General features: G+C 36.5%; 2 protein-coding genes across 3 annotated transcripts in view; both read right to left on the bottom strand.

Moving 5' to 3' along the window:
- Positions 1-1,296: 1,296 nt before the first annotated feature.
- On the bottom strand, positions 1,297-1,826 carry LOC5569941 (39S ribosomal protein L34, mitochondrial). Its single transcript, XM_001658788.2, has 2 exons — positions 1,678-1,826; positions 1,297-1,616 (listed from the first exon to the last, which is right to left on the bottom strand). The coding sequence occupies exons 1-2, from the start codon at positions 1,698-1,700 to the stop codon at positions 1,337-1,339; spliced, it is 303 nt and encodes a 100-aa protein (XP_001658838.1). The 5' UTR covers positions 1,701-1,826; the 3' UTR covers positions 1,297-1,336.
- A 2,002-nt stretch (positions 1,827-3,828) lies between these two features.
- The window catches only part of LOC5569942, a 228,339-nt gene continuing 211,737 nt past the window's right edge, over positions 3,829-20,430 (bottom strand). Inside the window, exon 6 of one of the 2 annotated variants that reach the window (XM_021848798.1) lies at positions 3,829-4,250. The gene's annotated coding sequence lies outside the window, so the exon portion shown is untranslated. Of the gene's footprint in view, positions 4,327-20,430 lie in introns of both variants that reach the window. The other variant, XM_001658787.2, reaches the window with a different exon arrangement.

Below are 20,430 nucleotides of genomic sequence, written 5' to 3'. Positions count from 1 at the left end.
TGTACCGTTTTTGTCGACTAAGTGAACGTCAAACATGATCAAAGGTGTCAAGGTTCAAACTTGGATTTATTTTTTCAATTAAAGTTAAAATATGATTTAGCCGTTATTTGAGCAGGAAACTTTGCCAAAATAGTAGAAGTCTTAGGCAAGGGAGCCTGTTATTTAATAAAAACAATATTTTATCAAAAGCTATAGGACCCTATTGATCTAAGAACCTTGTGATCGATAGGCTCGTGCGTTTAAGAAAAGATCTCATAACGAATCAACAGACTTGGCAGGTACAGCGGGATTCCATTTTTGGCAACAAACTCGAAATTTTCAGTTGCCAAAAACGGAACCCATTTGTTTATTTTATTTTTCAATGGGTGCAATGCACAATGGACCGAATCGACAATTTAGCCGGGAAAAAGTTTTTTCTCTGTTCTCGTCGATTTTAGACGTTCGATGTCTTCAGAGAAGTTATTCGTAATTGAGTTTTGCATCTTTTAAGAAAAAAGGGTAAAGGTATTCAATATCGGCAGATAGAGATATGTTTGCCAAATTAAGTGTAATTGTGGTAACATTGTGCTAAAAGATTATGTAGCCGGCGGGACTTGGACCCACAATTTCCATTCAGTACACGGATGCATTACCAATTATACTACAGCTACGCCACGGTAAACTGAAGTATTTGGCTAATGACCTTTGTAGCATCCCCAAGCCCCACAATCCTACTAGTCCAATATACCACACTTATCCCTCACCATATCTCTATCTGTGGTATATTGGTATATTGGACTAGTAGAATTGTGGGGCTACTCCTACAGACCCCCAGAAGATTTCAGTGGAAGAATTAGTCAAAAGATATCTGGAGAAAACTCTAAGAAAGTCTGAGGAAAGTTTTTGAAGATATTCGTCTAAGTATCCTTTGAAACGCCACTGAAAGAATTTCTGGGAGACTTGGTGGAGGAATCACTTGAGGAATTTCTGAAGAAATCTCTGAAGGAGTCCCTGAAAGCACGGCAAAAAGAAATTAAGAAATACTTAGCAAAATTTCTGAAGTGTTGTCTCGAGGAATCTGAGAAGAAATTCATGAAGAACTTGTAAAATAGTATCTGAAGGCCTCTCTGGAACTTTTGAAATTAGGCAGCAAGATTTACTGCAACCAGAATTAGGAAAAAAAAATCATTCTAATGACTTCTAAGACAATTTTGGTAAAATAGAAGAGACCTTTAGAGGCTTGCATTGAAAGAGAGACCTGCGATAGAACGTCGATATAGGATATTTCGGCATTCAAGAATTATGCATCCTCACCTGTTAACTTAATACACGGGAAGGCTCTATTCAACAAACGGAATCAATGCGACAAAACGTGACGCCCCTTGAGGATCCTCCGCATCAGAGTGCGCCGACCTTCCGGCGTGGAGAGGCGTTTCCACCAACCATGTACGCGAACACGTTTGGTTTCCCGTGCCCGGGGGAACTGATTTCGCACAACGGTTCTGGCCGACAGGGTAGACCAAGCGCCACCGGCAGGTGTTGCGGAGGCGGTTTTCGCAAGAGCCATGTTCAGGAAGTTGCTACCGGTAGTCAGAGTGTGCATGCATGATTTTGGCATTGCCAGGGGAAAGAGCATCCTGAAAAGGGAAACGCAATTACATCCGAGGAAATAAGACTGAAAATGGTATTTCTACTTACTGAAAGGAGCGTACTAGAGCCATTTTAGTATATAAATTTAGGAAAATGCACCAAACAAATTTACGTAAGACTGTTTTGTTTTGATTTTCACGTTTTTGAAGTCAGTTTGTCAGTCAGCCAGTGCGTTACGTTTCTATGCTTATGACAAATCACCGTTATGTTTATGGCTGGTTCGTGCTCATGCTAGCAAACTATAAATAACACCCAAAGACGAATCGTCTCTGTAATCCCCACACGCTCCAAAAATTTAAATGCAAACATATCACAGTAGGGTGTAGCGCTATTTGGGCACTTCCAAGATTCACTTTGGCATGGGGATTTTATCGGCCGAATTGTCTGAAACTTTGCAATAATAAGCATTTCAATACAACGCATATTGGTGCCAAATATGCGCTCCATCAGAAAAACCTACTGCCGAAGTGAATCAAAAGTACCAAGAATAGGATTCGGCTCCCTATTTTCACATATTTTTATTTGGAATCCTTTCAAATAGGGATATGGATCCTATTCTTGGCACTTTTGATTCACATCGGCAGTGTTTTTCTTAATCTACTGAGCTCATATTTGACCACAATATGTGTCGTATCGATGCTTCTTAATGCAAAGTTTCAGACAATTCGGCCGAGAAAAACCCCCCATGTCTAAGTGAATCATGGAGTTGCCCAAATAGCTCTGCACCCTATATCTTAATTAAACGTAAAGTCTATCGTCAAGTTCACTGATTCACCATCTAGTGGCCAAGTAAAGCACTCATGTTAAATTTCCCCTAATTACCAAAGTAATTAGCTGTGTTCAATGACTTTGATCGAACTTGCTCGGGGTTGGTTGTACTAGCTCGTATTTTTTGTCAACAAATAACTGTCAAAGCTACTTCGAGCAACTCCAAGCTGCTTTCTCAATGAACGCTCTTTTTACTCTTTTTACTAATTTACCGAAATTCCACGTGAAAAAAAAATTCGCGCACTTAACAATCCGTATCGCTTCGGAATTTTGCTTTTTTTTCAATGTTTACGTTTTTAAACGTCAAAAACACGAGCTACTGCGAGCTGGTTGAACTAGCTCGGACTCTAGCTTCCAACCTGTTTCGAGCGACTCGGAGTTGGTTGGACTCGGCTCAATGAACACAAACCCGAGCGACTCGAAGTAGGTTGGAGTGGCTCAATGAACACCAAAAGCTGACTCGCAAGTGGTTGCAACCAAGTTCGAGCAGCTCGTTGAACACAGCTATTTTGTCAGCCATTCCAGTATGTAGGAACGAAATGTCACTCTCATATAGTGTATTTCTTTCACTACTGGACTGCGAAGTGCGGTCTCATAAGTGCGAAAGTGCGAATAAAATTGCGGGATTGCAATGAATCCTGTTGGTGTGTTCAGAGCACATATTCTTTGATGTACGAAGAATAAGTCCCCGAAGACACCTACCCGATTTGACGCAATTGCGCACTTTTATTAGCGTCCAGTGGTGAAAGAAATGCGCAATAACTTACATATTTACTTGGCTTCGTTTTATAAATCACCTCAAAGTTATATAATATCATGGATAGGAATTTCGAACTCTAAAATCTATAAGGAATTTCCTGAGCATCTTCTGAAGTAAATTATTTAGGAGGTTTGAACCGCTCCCTGTTCCTACGAATATGCCAGGAGAGGAACTTCTAGTCAATTTTTTTTCCAATTTTCCGGATATACCCTTAAAAATTCACCAAATCTCGGTTGAAATGTTGAGAATTTTTTTAGGTATCTTGAACAAAATTTAAGCTAGAATTCTATCAAAAATATATAAGAGAAACTCCTTAAGAAATTTTGTGATTTTTAAGCTTCCAGTCGTCGCGCGGTTTGACACCGTCAGAACCACTACGCTTCTGTTGTGAACGTAAAGCCAGATTTTTTTCAGCATTGTTGTACAAAGTACATTAGCGTGACAACTGAAGTGTAAAGGAGAAACCCAGATAACGAATCCGAAAAACTACTACAGGCAAATTCCTGCAAGAATCTCTGGGGTATTTCTTGATGGGGTTGAGTTCTTAAGGGTATCTGTTTTTATTTTGCATATTCTATTTCTACCGAAAAAAAATAGTGTCCTACAATTTTTTTAAAATTTTATTTAGGAGGATTTCGGATACATATTTTAGTGACTTACTAGAAACATGATTCAATATTACTCTATCTTGTTTTCTTATTATTAATCCTTTTGTTCTTGTTTGATTCAATACAAAAAATAAAGCTTCTTATAGTTTCCCATGTGACTCGACTGTGTTTCGATTTATCAAACCGTAATTTACTCACAAACAGTTTCGTTTCGATTCGTTACTTTTCTACACGGCGCGCGCTGGCCATGCATTTCCATCTTGTTCCTATCTACCATTATTTAAGTTTTCCATTTTTAATTCGTTTATCCAATCCAAACTCACACTTTTCTATCTAAATCGGTGTGTTTGCTTGTCGCAAGTTATCCATTCTTTTTCACTGTTGGACTTTTAGTAGTTGTGCCAATAGCTGCGTTTTTTCTTCTTCTGTCGATTCACTTTTTAGTGGTTTGCCTAGATTAATGAAAGTTTGTCTAGGTTATGTGTCTGGAAATGAATAAAAAACAGAATAACAAAAGTTAAGCCGTTTATCAGCGTGCTCCTCCAAACAACATAGTGGAACCTGTAGCAAAAAAGGAAAAGAAAAAGAAATTGAAAACTCAAAACAGTACCTAAGTAATACTGAAAATAAATGAAAATAGGTATAAGAGAGTATAGTATATCGAGAAATTTCATACTGATTTCATTTATTCATAAAAAAACTAAAAAATCACAATTGTCGTAGACTTTTGAAAAATTGTGAGGGAACAGCAAAAAAAAAACATGAGAGAGCCAAACAAAAAGAAAAAAAATATGAAAACTTGTGGAAAAGTGGTACAAAAATATTTAAAAATTACGAAATAATCGCGATTTAGTTTTTGTTGTGATAAAAACATACAGCATCAGTGAATTTCCCAAAAGAAGATTTTCGATTGTTTTCCAAATATGTCCAAATATGGCAAATAGACGGAATGGGGCAAAATTTTATAGAACAAAAATAAATTGAAATTTCGTACGAAAGCAATGGCATAGTTATTTCAAACAAGGCACTCTGAACTACCGGAAGAGTTTATAACTTTTCTTCATTGTGCATGAACGCCCTATAGTTTTTTCGTCCTATTCGTTTGTTCGCATAGTAGCCATTTTACCGCAAAAGGTGAAAAGCTGATTATGTTTTGGTTTTCCTTTGCGATGAGTTCTAGTCAAGCGGAGTGAAGTAGGAATTTCGCGCGGCTCTTGAAAAGTTATGTTTGCATTCGTTCGCGGAAATTTAATACAACAATCAGGAAAATTATAGGCAGCCGCAAAAGGGAAACAAGTTTTTTTACTGATTTGTTGCGTCATTCTGTAAGAGTCTTAAGCTATAAAGTTATGATCTGAATATAGCATTGCCTTGTAATTGGGTGTGGTGAAGCAATTTTACCTGTACTAGAAAAAGATAAAACTATTAATTTTATTTCGTTTCTAATGGATGAAAGTTAATTTTAGAATTTGATTTTTTCTCAGCTTATATGAATGTAGGTCTAAATCTTGTACCACGACAGTGTCGCTTTGCTATCCTAATGTTTAAGGAACAGATATCAACTGGATAAAATCTAGAAAATTTAACGTCTTCTTAGTAGTAGTTGGATCCATGAAATAAATTGGACATCATATGTCAACTAGGGTTAGCTATCTTGATTAGACTGCGTTGTGTTAATGATAAAATATCTCTGGCAAAATAGTTTTTTTGACCTTAGCACCATTTTAGATAATGATATCTTCTTGTCAGTTAAAATCTATGCCTATGAAAATAACATTTTTGTTTAATATGCGTCGTGAGTTCTGTAAAATTCATTGATGAGACTAAAATTCAACACAAGCAAGATGCTCTTCAGTATTATTCATTTTTTTTTCTACGGAAATTCAACAAAATATTGTTTTTGCCAAATACAATCTATCAATACAATCTATGCTCCGAAAAAGAGATAATATTTCCTAAGCGCATTCACAGACATACAGACAGGTGACTTTCCGATATTACGCACATTTCGATTTCCAGTTTCTACACCGTATCGAATGGTATATTACGATTGGAGCGAATGTAAAATATATTTTTTTAAGGCTATATGAGATACTTTCAATGAAAGAAAGTACAATACATGTTACAATGTTGGTTTGATCACGGTTGAAAAACATGTACTGTATTTAACTTGTCATAAAACCACGATAAAACCTAAAATGCTTCTAGGAAAGCTATTGGGTGGAATTTATCTAATAAATTCGAAAAAAAAATTGAAACTGAAATTTCACAATTAAATTATGGTCTTTTTGAACAATTTTCAAAATTTGTAAAACTCCTCAAGCCGATTCCGATGTTGAGAGAGGAGGACAATGTATTTTTATAAATAGATAAAAGCTCGAAAATTGTGTAAGCAGTTCTTAAGCAAAACTGCTCAGGATTTTGGAAGCTTTCTCACTCACAAGAACGTTTTAGAGCATTCTTGGCGGAATGATTTGGAGGAAGTGAGAATGATTATTAAAAATTTAAAAATCTGAAAGTTCTTGGCAATAATTGAATTCGAAACATGTAACCTTCTGAGTTATTAAGTCACCAAGTTGTTCGTTAGCTTAGTTGGTTAAGCACTCGTCTAGCATACAAGAGTCGTGGGTTTCTCAGGTTAATTATGAGAACTTTGAACTTGATAGACTTCCTGTGAGAGCTGTTTTTCCTCGCGGCAGCATTTTGGGACCAAGATCATCATTATTTTCACATCTGACTTATCGAAGTAACCTCGGAGGTGTCAAAAAATGGTTTAAGTACCGTTTTGATTCATATTACGGACAGCTTCAAATTCCGGACACTCTACTTTGTAAGGGAAACATTTCACACGAAATGTTTCAATTTTCGCCGTTCAAAAGTTCTCACTTTCGAGGCTCGTTTTATTAAGCTTTTTCCATAAATATCTTTGCAAATTTATAATGCCTATCTACCTTAGACGTCTCTTTAGTGGTTTGACGATTTCAATTGATGATTTGTCTGTTCCATTAATGTTTATCATGAGCTGTCCGGAATTCGAATCGAAGTGTCCGGAATATGAGGCAAAAGTGTGGAAGCGTCCGGAATAAGAATCATGAAAAGGTCACACATTTTGATTTATTTAAAATTATTCAAGTTGCAGAGGCGTATTCTTTACCCACCATCCGAAAGTTAAGGGCTTCCGACGCTCGATAACGCTAAGGAATCATACAGAATGATTTATGTTGTATGCTCTATGTTGGGTTATACTTCGCCGAGGCCTTAAGTGTCCGTAATATGAATCAAAACGGTAGATGTCTTTTCTACATTCATGCAGCAATGGATGATTTCTCCAAATGCTTCGAAATCTCAACTTTCAATATTTCCTCATGAATCAAAAGCTCTTTATTTTAAACGTAATGACAATCAAATTGGTTTTTTATTTCAATATAAGGCAATCCATGAGACAGCTGCGATCAGCTGATTTTTTTGTTTACCATGTGCTTTTGACGTTTCGCGATCGGAGTGACTTTCGATTACAAAGGAAAATGTAAAGCTCCGATAACACTCGCATGATTTGTTTACTCTTTCATTTCGGTTGCATTCACACTTTTAGTTGTCAGTCCTATCACGAAAAGTTCCCATGGATAGCCTTATAATGGTTTGGTATGTTGAAGTCGGCCAAACACGCTGACTTTAGCATTGGGCGTACATGTCCTCGTGACTATGATTTTGATCGAGATTTGTTCTAAGTGTTACGTCTGTTTGTCTGTGGTTGAAGCTTATTGACACAGTCAGACGTAACACTTAGAAGAAAAAAATCCATTACAATAATCCATCGCCTATTCATTCTGGAGTACCTGCTTTGCCCATGCCCATAGTTGATCAGCAGAAGTTTTCTTGTTCCATTTTGTATGGGAAAAGGCATCTAACTACAAATTTCTCGTAAATGGAATCTTGATTCGAAAAAATTCGACTACAATAAGTCCGTTGAATCAAACAATGGGTTACATGCATGGCCTGATTCGCTACTCGCCACATAGTAACGCACATGCGCTAGTGTCTATCTGTGTCTTGAAAATGGCGCAATGAATCTAACGAATAATTTCTCAAAATTGGGAACTATTTTCGAAAAAATATTTGATACCGGTTGTATGTAATGATAATGGCTATCACGCTTACCAAATATTTTTTCGATTAATGCTTTCATTTACGAGAAGTTTGAAGTTAGATGCCTTTCCCCATAAAACATAAAATGAGAAAACTCCTGCTAATCAACTGTGGATAAAAGCAAAGCAGGTAATCCATTGAATACATATTTAACACCATCATTCATCTGGTGATCTTGTTGCACGAGTCCTGTTTTGTGCAACGATGCCATACGAATACTCTAGTGTAAAACGTCAAACACGAAGAAAATATATGCGCGCCTCTGGTTGGGGTTCATTCAAATATTACGTAACGCAAAATTTTTCTATTTTAGACCCCCTCCCTCCCCCACATAACAGCTTTTGTAAGGACAGTTTTAAATTTTTGTATGGACCGTAACACTATGCAAGACCCCCTCCCTCCCCCGTTGCGTTACGTTATATTTGAACAATCCCTTGTGAGATGAGTAACATAGTGAATTTGAATTCATCGTTAAATGAGTGGCTGATGGAAAATTCATCAGTGTTACGTATGTTTGTCTGTGCTATTGGTATACTAACTTTCACGTTTTTCACGTTGCCCTTTTTCCATTTCTTTTTTGATGGTTTCCCTAACCCAGTCCTGAGAAATCCTAAACAGCAAATCCTTAAAACGGACCCTTGTAAGAAACCTTACCAAACGCGTCTGCATATTTGCCATTCCGCGGTGCAAATATCGATTCGGTATGGGCTGAGAAAGTTGAAACTTTTCAACCGTCTGTTTTTTTTTTGTATCGCATCTACTGCGGCGATGGAGTTAGCTTTTGTTTTGATAGAAATCGAATACCGGTGTTTTGGGATGGGAGTTCCTTTTTCGGAGTAAGCAATCGAATTTTCTTCGCTTTCTTCTGGGTATCGATTGGTCGTTGGTGGTATACGTTTGTTGGTCTTTATATTTATTGGTCTCGGATAACTCTTTCACATCTCATTTGTTATCTTTCATATGACAAGTTATGCCCTCTGAACTGATCTAAATTTAACGTTAACGTTTCCTATGAAGGAACCACCATACTAGACATGCCTCCTTCATTGTCTTTATTAAATGTATCCAAAGTTCACAAAAAAAGAAAATTTAAAATTAAAACTCAATTTCCGGAATACTTTCATTTGTCATTTATTAAGTCAAAATTAGTCTAACACTTGTAATTTTATTAAAAAAAAATCTAGAGGGTATGCCAGAATGAATTTCTGGAACACAAAATAAATGAAATTTTCTAAGAAACTTTCTGAAAGAATGATTAATCTCTGATTATCTCTCTGATATGAATATATTCAAGGATTTTTCTAGAAATTCCTCCAAAATAGTAACAATATATTCTTCGGAAGCTTTTGTTTTGAACTTCCTTTAAGGCGAAGTAAATTGTCATTAAGGGGGCAGCATCCGTCAGTGATTTCAAAATTTTCAAAAGCAGTTTTTTCGTTTAAAATCAAGAAAATCTACAGGAAAATGTGTTCACTGTATTCTATTTTCCAACTGATACACAGTGAACAGATTTTCATCGAATAATTTTTAGTTTTCAACAGAAAAACTGCTTTTGTAGTTTCGATGATGACGATGATTACGATGACGGGGCGTTGAACGTTAAGATTTGCAGGCGTTATTGATGATTGAAGCCAATTCATCTCACGATTTTGTAGTAATGAAAATCAATTGGTTTTGCGCTGACAAAGCTGAAAAAGTATCAACATAGTTCCTGCGTGTAAGCACATATCGTGATACTTTTTCCAATCAAAGCCAATTGACTGTTTAACGAGAAACTTGCGACGATCGACGCGCCACTATAATTCATATAACGGAGGGTATTAGAACTAACTTGGAGGTGATATTTTCGCAATTTGGAGGTTAGAATCACCTCCAAACACTAGCGATTTTGCGGTGGGATGTTGACGTTTGCTCACGAATCATGTGGACAGAATTTTATTACTTGGAAATTGCGAACTACAAAGTCAACATGGCTGCTAAAACGAATGACGGGCTACTCTGCCTTAAGCCTAATTTGAAAAGTTCCTCCAAAATTTTACCAAAAGAAATCAAAAATTCATCCTGAAGTTTGATAACATTTTTTTTTATAAATGCTTAAGAAATTTGTTCAGCAAGAGTTTTTTCAATTTAATATCCGTTACAGAAATTTGTGAATTTTGGATTTCCTTTGGATTTTATAGTTGAGTTTTGCTTGAAGTTGATTCGTTGATGAACGATAGTTAAACCTAAAGAAAACAAAATTTTGAAATAATTTCTAATGTTTCCTTGGCAGAGGTTTTGTTTAAATATTTGGGTGAATTCTGAGGAAAAACATGTTAGATTGCTAATGAGATCATAGGATTTATTCCTAGAGAAATCAAGATGCTTAAGATAAATTTTGATTTTTGCAAGATGTTTAAGATAAATTTTGATATAATTCCTGGAGGAAATCAAAACATAATATGAGAGGTTGGTTAGTGCAATATTGTAAAAATATTTAAAATCCAGATTATTATGAAAATTTCCGAAATCCATGAAGAATTTTTTGAGAATCTGGAATCCCAGAAAATTTACTGGAGAAAGTTCTGCAGGGCTTTTTTAATACTTATACATGGATTAATCATGCAAAGTGTGAATTTTTGGGGTGATCTTTAAAGAAGCTTGGGTTTCAAAGGCAGAATCCTAATAGAGTTATCAGGAGCAACTTCTTGAGCAGGGCTAGAATTTAGAAAGAATTGTGAATGTCTGATATGAATATGTGAATATATTGTGAATAGAGATTACTTCAGGATTTAATTTCAGTGGCACAAGGCATAAGATTATGAATTTTATATTAACATTTATTGCAAGATTCCTTCGTAAATTACTATAAAAATTTCTTAAGCAATTTTTCCAGAATTTATCTAAGTATTTTTCTATGAGTTCCAAAAATAATACTTTCAATTTTTCAACAGATTGAATATTTTCTATTGATCCCTTCAGGAATAACATTCGAAATTTGTTTCTGGGTTACTCTCAATTCAAACAGTTTAAAAATTTCTTCTGAATTGTTATAACCAGTGCTGGGAATGGTAATAGTAGTAGGCTTGACTTTTCGCGAAAATCACGTGGCTCTCCCAGTACAGTAGTTCAAAAACGTGAATCTCATCAAGTAGCCTCTGTTGGGTGCACGAATTTTCTGAATCATGAGTGTCATTGAAGGCTCTAAATGCGGGAAATGCAGCGGGAAATAGAACATTTTTCTACAGTAATTTCGGGTTGCCCTTAGCAACGGGTGTTTTGCAATTTTCAAGGCATTTTGCCTACAGCAGCGATGGGTGTGAGTTTCACTGGCTTCGCTGACTGTGATTGGCTTTGTTTGGCTACTGTAGAGTGAGTTTCAGATTTTTTCCCAACCCTGGTCAAGATGCTTCTTTGGACATAACTTTTATTATTTTTACATTTATGTCACGCATGTTCCTCAATTCTAATGAAAATTCTTTTATCGAACTCTTTGGAGGATTTTTATTGAAAGAAATCTAAGGATTTCTCCAAAAGTTCTCAAGAAAGTTATCCAAGAATTAATCCAGGATCTATAAAGAATTTTCATTGCAGACATTTATGAAATCTAGGAATTTATACGATGAGAAGTATGCTTTGGATTTTTTCAGATTAAATTTTGGAGTGTTTTTACAGATATCCATAGAAAAAATATAAATACAAAACTGAAACATTCAATGAAGTCCTGAAAAAAATATATTTTTCAAAAAATGCCTGGGAAATTTATAAGTTTCATTATGATTTTTTTCAGAATTTGAATATATCCAGGATTTTTCTAAGGATGTCTTGAGAAATATTTATTGGACTCTGCAAAATGGTAAAGTTCTTATAAATATTAATAGAAAAGTTATGATTATAAAAAAAATCAAAGAAAACATTGAATGAAGCCGTAAATAACTCTATTTTACCACAATCCCTACTTCAGATTTTTTTTTTCAAAATGTCAGGATTTTTTTTAAATATTCTTTGCAGATATTTATGAAATCCAGTAACTTATATTTAGAGAAATATGCTTTTGATTCTGCAGACAATTTTTGATAATACTCATTAAGAAATTCATTAATAAATTATAATTATAAAAATGGAATCCGAAGGAAGCATTAAATGAAGTCCTGAAAAATCTATATTAGTCTAACCTATTTTTTAATGTATACTTGGCAGAATTCATGTTTCAACATTTGAACAAGTTCTGAGAAAAAATATTCTAGGATAATAACAGGAATAATTCCAGGAGAAACCAATGCGAGATTTTTTAAGATCAATTTTTTTAATACCTGGAGGAAATTAAAACTCCTTTAGAACTCTTAAAAAATTCAAGACTTTGGAAATCAAAATAAAAAAATTTGATGGGTTTTTTAAGAAATCCTTAAAATAACTCAATGGAAAATTTGTAAAAAAAATCTTAAATAAACCTCTGGTTGAACCCCAGACAAATGCCTGGATAAATTCTTGGAGGAATCATTATAAGATCTCTTTATGTTATACCTGGAGTAATTCCAATATAATAAAAAATAATGCTTGGATGATTTTCTCAGTGGTATTCCTTGTTTGGTGTGGAGGAATTTTCACAGGTTTCTCAGAATAAACTTTTTTAATTCAGATTTCCAAAGACAATGAGTCGTTAGAGGCATAATACCTAGAGATTCATCTGAATTAATTTCTAAAAGAATATCTTGAGGGATTACTGGAGATATCTGAAGAAAACAAAACAAAAAAATCGTATTGATTCTGAAAAACTATAATTCCTAGAGCGTAATTATGAATGTATGAATAAATATTTTAAAAATATGGAGAAGAACTGCCGAAGGCGGGATCTTCGACTAATACTTTTAAAAATCTACAAAAATATCTTGTGATATTACTGAGGACCTATTGAAGAAATTCTAGTGAATCCCTAAAACCATTTCTGTAATATATTATTGGAATAGTTATTGAAGAAATCCCTTAAACAATGTGAAAAAAAATATATAGGCAAAGGAAGATGAAAAAGAACTCAGAAGCGATTCCTGGGGAATATGAAGAGTTATGTTTTATCGAAATCCTTGGCAATTTTTTCGAGGAATTTCTAGATGAAGTCATTTCAAAATAACTTAACAGATGCTTGGCAAAAACCTTCATATCAGAATTTTGGCAAATTCCACCTAAGATCCATTGCGGACTGCTGAAAAATGCTTCAAATGATGTTTTGTAAGATCATCGGAGAAGTCTGACATTTAATTGAATTTCTAGAGTTATTCAAAAAGTTTATCATGGGTTTTATCATCGCTATCTTATTGGGGTTCTCGTTCGCTGCTCTTATTTATCAAGCTTGTTACAGCTTGCGAAACATTGCCAATCATGGATTGATACATATGGGATGTTTTTCTTCGCTTTGATCGTAATTCATAATTAAATGAGAGCGAATTCTGCATTGCCCGTTCTTGACAAATTACTGAAATCACAAAAAACTTGTTCATAAACTTTTCAAAAAACGAAAAATGTAAAATTTTCAAAAAACAAAAATGAAAAATAAAATGATGCTTAAAATTTAATTTCCAAAGCGGGATTCCGGGTGTACTATATAAGGCGGCAATAACAAATTACGTAACGGTCTAGGGGGAGGGAGGGACTAAGCTCAAGCGTTACAGCTCATACAAAAATTTGAAATTTTTCATACAAAAAACAAAAATTTCCAATTTTAGCGTTACGTAATAAATGGATGCTGCCTAGGCAAATTCAATCGGGAATGCAAGAATAAATTTCATTGCACAAAGGAAGAAGAATTTCCGAAGGTGCTATATTAGGCATATACTTAGAAGAATCGATATAAACTTTCCAGTGCGGTATTTGCTAGAACTCTTAGAACAAGAAATTCTTTGTGTTTAGAAGAAAGTTCCGTCAGGGATTCATGGCTGAATTCTTAGAGGCGCCTCGGAAAATAATCAGTTTGATTTTTTTTAGATATGTCATAGAAATCATGAGTAAACTTTAAAATATCTTGTATGTATTTCCCAAAAAAATAATCTTGTATGTATTTCCTAAAATATCGTCGATTAATTGCTGAGAATACGCTGCAAAAGCTCTAAATCAAGCTCATATTTTAGATTCTGATTAATTTCACCGAAATTTCAACAGCTGAAAAGTTGTGCAATCTTAAATTTTACGAATTCCGACGATTTTTACCTGAATTTGTAGAAACTCATTTATTTCATCAATATTGATAACCCAACTGTTCGACTTTTGAGATTTCACAGAAATTGATTTAATTATTTAATTGTGGAGGAACGAGTGCTGAAACAAACTCTTGGACGATTATTGAAGAAATATAATTAACAATGGAGTTCTTTTATCAAATTTCCTGATGCACCCTTCAAAGAATTCGTGGATGAATTCATTTTAAGATAGCTTGGCAGATCCTTGGCATAAACTTTAAGTTTCTTTATAGATTTTTGGTATATTCCTCACAAGATTAATCGAGGACTGTTGACAAATTTTTTGAAAAAAATATGGATTACCTGAAAAAAAAAAAAAAAATTTGGCAGAAGTCTAATTGTTTAGTGGAATCCAGGAAACCCTCAAGAAATGTATCACAACACATTTTGTTTGTAAATGATGAAGACAATCTTTGTAAAATTCGAATAGGAGCTAAGGGACGTTTTGAATGTGGGCGTTTGGCATAATAGACCATTTCCGTGAAAAAAAATTATTGGCTTATATCTTCTTCTTCTTTCTGGCATTACGTCCCCACTGGGACAAAGCCTGCTTCTCAGCTTAGTGTTCTTATGAGCACTTCCACAGTTATTAACTGAGAGCTTACTATGCCAATGACCATTTTTGCATGCGTATATCGTGTGGCAGGTACGAAGATACTCTATGCCCTGGGAAGTCGAGAAAATTTCCAACCCGAAAAGATCCTCGACTGGTGGGATTCGAACCCACGACCCTCAGCTTGGTCTTGCTGAATAGCTGCGCGTTTACCGCTACGGCTATCTGGGCCCCATTGGCTTATATACTTTCTGTCAATATACTGAACAAACTTTCCTAAGGAAGCGATATGTTTTGGAGCCTTTAACTGTAAGAAAACAATGAAAAACTTGCGGCACGTTAGTGCACCCCTCGGTCCCCCACAATTTGTTTCACCTCGAAAAAATGCAGACCCCTTTTTCCCCTATGGTTTTGCCACCACGTTGTGGTGAATTTACGATAAGCTGGCATGACCAGATGATTTTTGTTTATGTTTTCATTCATCATAATGGGTTGGTTGGTTGGTTTGACTTTATTAACGAGATTTTTAGCCCTAGGCTAGTTCATCTCGGGACCAACGGCTTTACTTCCCTTCCGAAGGAAGTCGTCACTATAACTTTTTACGTCATAAGTGACTATGTCGGGGATGGGATTCGATCCCAGGTCCTCGGCGTGAGAGGCGAGTGTTCTAACCACTACACCAGGTCCGTCCCCATCATAATGGGCTCCGTTGCGGTTTCGCTCCCTCCTTCCTTCACGGCTCCTGAAGTCTCCATAATCACCGCGAAAACCACCTTCACCGCTTCGGCCGATTATGACCGCACCCGGCGAACACTACACGGTTCTGTAACGCAATGATTGTAGTCGACAGATGCCTGATCTCTCTGCTTTGTGCCGACGAGGATTGAATATGCCGGAAGATTCCCGCCTAGAGGCAGCAACAGCCGCTCAAAATTTCCTTGTGCGGCTGTTGCTGCCTTAAGGCGGAAATCTTCCGGATCAACAGTCAACAGATAGATTAAGGTATTTGTCGGCATGGATAGTAAAAAATAGCCTCTAATAGAACTAGCGGTACCGTAACTGCTGGGTGGATGAGAGATTTGTTTTTAGGGGGTGGTTTTGAATTTTGAATCTGTGGAGGAAAATATATTTTCCTAAAGGAAGACCTGAATCGGGTTGCAGTTGGAACTGTGATTCAGAACGGGTTGCGCCAGTTCCAACCTGGTTTAAAAACGTTTGTATGCGTAGTTTCGGTGGCGCTCCTGTTTGGGGCGCCTTACCCGGGATCACGGTCTGCTTGAGCGCGCACCTGATTTGACGTTTGCAAATGTAAACAAGCATCCCAATGCAGGGGTGGAATCGAAAAACTGTTGCAAAATCACCACGCTGATACACATAGGGTTGAACAAACTGTGCCGCATCTCGAATTATTTTTCAAAACGTGGTGAGTATTCATGTTTTCAAAAATTTGTAAGAAAATCGGGAGTGCATATAAACAAAATCTGAAAGCGTTAATATTCATTTAAATTGATTGTCTTTCGAAGCAAAATACAAAAACTGGGGGTTAGATCTGACGGAAATGGTCTATTGACGTTTTGCATAGAACAGCTTCATACAAGAACAGGAAGCACTCTAAAGAAAGCATATACTTCTAATAGGGTGGCATTCAAAACTGAAATGGCAACTGTGGCGAAAAGAGTTGTTATAGATTGAAATATAAAAAAAAAAGTAAATTGTTTACCAGTTTGGTGACAACTTTTGTAGCGAACGGACGGTGTTTGCTATAGTGTGTTTATTTGTTGGTTCGGCTCAAGTTTGGCCGCTTAGTTAGGTTTCGGTTACTACATGGCGCAGTCGGTTAATGGTAAGTTGTGTTTATCTCTACAGGAGATAAACATCGAATGTATTTTTATTGCCGGGAAGAGAGTTTTCCGAGCAATATTAAATGTTGATTATGGAGAGAGAGTTCTCCAGGGCCGGAAAGAGAGTTTTCCGAGCCTATGTAAAAAAAAAAAATTGGAGAGAGAGTTCTCCAAGGACGGAAAGAGAGTTTTCCGAGCCGGATTTTGGAAAGAGAGTTTTCCAAAATCAATCCAAATTGCCGGGAAGAGAGTTTTCCGAGCAATGTGAAAAGAGGATTATGGAGAGAGAGTTCTCCAAGGATGGACAGAGAGTTTTCCGAGCGGATTTTGGAAAGAGAGTTTTCCAAAATGTATTCAAATGTATTGCCGGGAAGAGAGTTTTCCGAGCCAATGTAAAAAAAAAATGGAGAGAGAGTTCTCCAAGGACGGAAAGAGAGTTTTCCGAGCCGGATTTTGGAAAGAGAGTTTTCCAAAATCAATCCAAATTGCCGGGAAGAGAGTTTTCCGAGCAATGTGAATAGTGTGAGAGAGAGTTCTCCAAGGACGGAAAGAGAGTTTTCCTAGCGGATTTTGGAAAGAGAATTTTCCAAAATGTATTCAAATTGCCGGGAAGAGAGTTTTCCGAGCAATGTTAAAAGATGATTATGGAGAAAGAGTTCTCCAAGGCCGGGAAGAGAGTTTTCCGAGCCGGATTCTGGAAAGAGAGTTTTCCAAAGTCAATCTCAATTGCCGGGAAGAGAGTTTTCCGAGCAATGTGAAAAGTTGATTATGGAGAGAGTGTTCTCCAAGGACGGAAAGAGAGTTTTCCTAGCGGATTTTGAAAAAAAAAAATAAAATGAATCCAAATTGCCGGGAAGAGAATTTTCCGAGCAATGTGAAAAGTTGGTTATGGAGAGAGAGTTCTCCAAGGCCGGCAAGAGTTTTCCGAGTCGGATTTTGGAAAGAGAGTTTTTCAAAATTAATCCAAATTGCCGGGAAGAGAGTTTTCCGAGCAATGTGAAAAGTGGATTATGGAGAGAGAGTTCTCCAAGGACGGAAAGAGAGTTTTCCGAGCGGATTTTAGAAAGAGAGTTTTCCAAAATGAATCTCAATTGCTGGGAAGAGAGTTTTCCGAGCAATGTTAAAAGTTGATTATGGAGAGAGACTTCTCCGGGGCTGGAAAAAGAGTTTTCCGAGCCGGATTTTAGAAAGATAATTTTTCAAAATGAATCCAAATTGCCGGGAAGAGAGTTTTCCAAGCAACGTTAAAAGTTGATTATGGAGAGAGAGTTCTCCAGAGCCGGAAAGAGAGTTTTCCGAGCCGGATTTTGGAAAGAGAGTTTTCCAAAATGTATTCAAATTGCCGGGAAGAGATTTTTCCGAGCAATGTAAAAAGTGGATTAGGGAGAGAGAGTTCTTCAAGCTCGGAAAGAGAGCTTCCGAGCAGGATTCTGGAAAGAGAGTTTTTCAAAATTAATCCAAATTTTTGAGAAGAGAGTTTTCCGAGCAATGTGAAAAATGTATTAGGGAGAGAGAGTTCTCCAATGCCGGAAAGAGAGTTTTCCGAGCGGATTTTGGAAAGAGAGTTTTCCAAAATGTATTCAAATTGCCGGGAAGAGAGTTTTCCGAGCAATGTGAAAAGTGGATTATGGAGAGAGAGTTCTCCAAGGACGGAAAGAGAGTTTTCCTAGCGGATTTTAGAAAGAGAATTTTCCAAAATGAATCTCAATTGCCGGGAAGAGAGTTTTCCGAGCAATGTTAAAAGTTAATTATGGAGAGAGACTTCTCCGGGGCTGGAAAGAGAGTTTTTCGAGACGGATTTTAGAAAGATAATTTTTCAAAATGAATCCAAATTGCCGGGAAGAGAGTTTTCCAAGCAACGTTAAAAGTTGATTATGGAGAGAGAGTTCTCCAGAGCCGGAAAGAGAGTTTTCCGAGCCAGATTTTGGAAAGAGAGTTTTCCAAAATGTATTCAAATTGCCGGGAAGAGTTTTTTTTTCGAGCAATGTGAAAAGTGGATTAGGGAGAGAGAGTTCTCCAAGGACGGAAAGAGAGCTTCCGAGCTGGATTCTGGAAAGAGAGTTTTTCAAAATTAATCTAAATTTCTGAGAAGAGAGTTTTCCGAGCAATGTGAAAAATGTATTAGGGAGAGAGAGTTCTCCAAGGCCGGAAAGAGAGTTTTTCGAGCCAGATGCTGGAAAGAGAGTTTTCCAAAATGAATCCAAATTGCCGGGAAGAGAGTATTCCGATCCGTTTTTCCAAAGCGAATGCAAATTGCCGGAAAGAGCTTTTCGAGCAATGTAAAAAGTAGATTAGATTTTCGTTCAACTCCGATTGGATTTGAATGTGTATTAGAATGTATTTCATTTTGATTGGATTTTATTTAAGGTGGAATCAAATTTGGATTTCATCTGGTTTAGAATTTTATGAATTTGGATTTAAATACAATTTCAATTGAATTTTGTTTGAATTTTGATTACATATGAATTGGAATTAAGAATAAATTTTGATTTGATTAGTCTCTATTCTTGATTAAAAAAAAAGGATTGGTTTTGGATTTGATGTAAGAAACATAAGTGTGGAGAAGAGGGCGAATGTGGCGAAAAGAGTTGTTATAGATTGAAATATAAAAAAAAAGTAAATTGTTTTCGATTCTGCTTGTATTATTCTAAGCGTGTACAAGAGATGTCAAACAACGAGCGAAAATGAACGAAAAGCAGATTAGGCGAAACGGGCGAAACGAGAACTGTGCGGGAAAGAAGCAAGTTTTGAAAACAACTCGATCCAGTTTGGTGACAACTTTTCTAGCGAACGGACGGTGTTTGCAATAGTGTGTTTATTTGTTGGTTCGGCTCAAGTTTGGCCGCTTAGTTAGGTTTCGGTTACTACATGGCGCAGTCGGTTAATGGTAAGTTGTGTTTATCTCTACAGGAGATAAACATCGAATGTATTTTTATTGCCGGGAAGAGAGTTTTCTGAGCAATATTAAATGTTGATTATGGAGAGAGAGTTCTCCAGGGCCGAAAAGAGAGTTTTCCGAGCCTATGTAAAAAAAAAATTGGAGAGAGAGTTCTCCAAGGACGGAAAGAGAGTTTTCCGAGCCGGATTTTGGAAAGAGAGTTTTCCAAAATCAATCCAAATTGCCGGGAAGAGAGTTTTCCGAGCAATGTGAAAAGAGGATTATGGAGAGAGAGTTCTCCAAGGATGGACAGAGAGTTTTCCGAGCGGATTTTGGAAAGAGAGTTTTCCAAAATGTATTCAAATGTATTGCCGGGAAGAGAGTTTTCCGAGCCAATGTAAAAAAAAATGGAGAGAGAGTTCTCCAAGGACGGAAAGAGAGTTTTCCGAGCCGGATTTTGGAAAGAGAGTTTTCCAAAATCAATCCAAATTGCCGGGAAGAGAGTTTTCCGAGCAATGTGAAAAGTGTGAGAGAGAGTTCTCCAAGGACGGAAAGAGAGTTTTCCTAGCGGATTTTGGAAAGAGAGTTTTCCAAAATGTATTCAAATTGCCGGGAAGAGAGTTTTCCGAGCAATGTTAAAAGATGATTATGGAGAAAGAGTTCTCCAAGGCCGGGAAGAGAGTTTTCCGAGCCGGATTCTGGAAAAAGAGTTTTCCAAAGTCAATCTCAATTGCCGGGAAGAGAGTTTTCCGAGCAATGTGAAAAGTTGATTATGGAGAGAGTGTTCTCCAAGGACGGAAAGAGAGTTTTCCTAGCGGATTTTGAAAAAAAAAAATAAAATGAATCCAAATTGCCGGGAAGAGAATTTTCCGAGCAATGTCAAAAGTTGGTTTCTCCAAGGCCGGCAAGAGTTTTCCGAGTCGGATTTTGGAAAGAGAGTTTTTCAAAATTAATCCAAATTGCCGGGAAGAGAGTTTTCCGAGCAATGTGAAAAGTGGATTATGGAGAGAGAGTTCTCCAGAGCCGGAAAGAGAGTTT

This window comes from Aedes aegypti, chromosome 3, assembly GCF_002204515.2.
Source record: "Aedes aegypti strain LVP_AGWG chromosome 3, AaegL5.0 Primary Assembly, whole genome shotgun sequence".
Taxonomy (NCBI): Eukaryota; Metazoa; Arthropoda; class Insecta; order Diptera; family Culicidae; genus Aedes; species Aedes aegypti.
The sequence above is the reverse complement of the archived record's forward strand: the minus strand, read 5'-3'. Positions and strand labels throughout refer to the sequence as shown.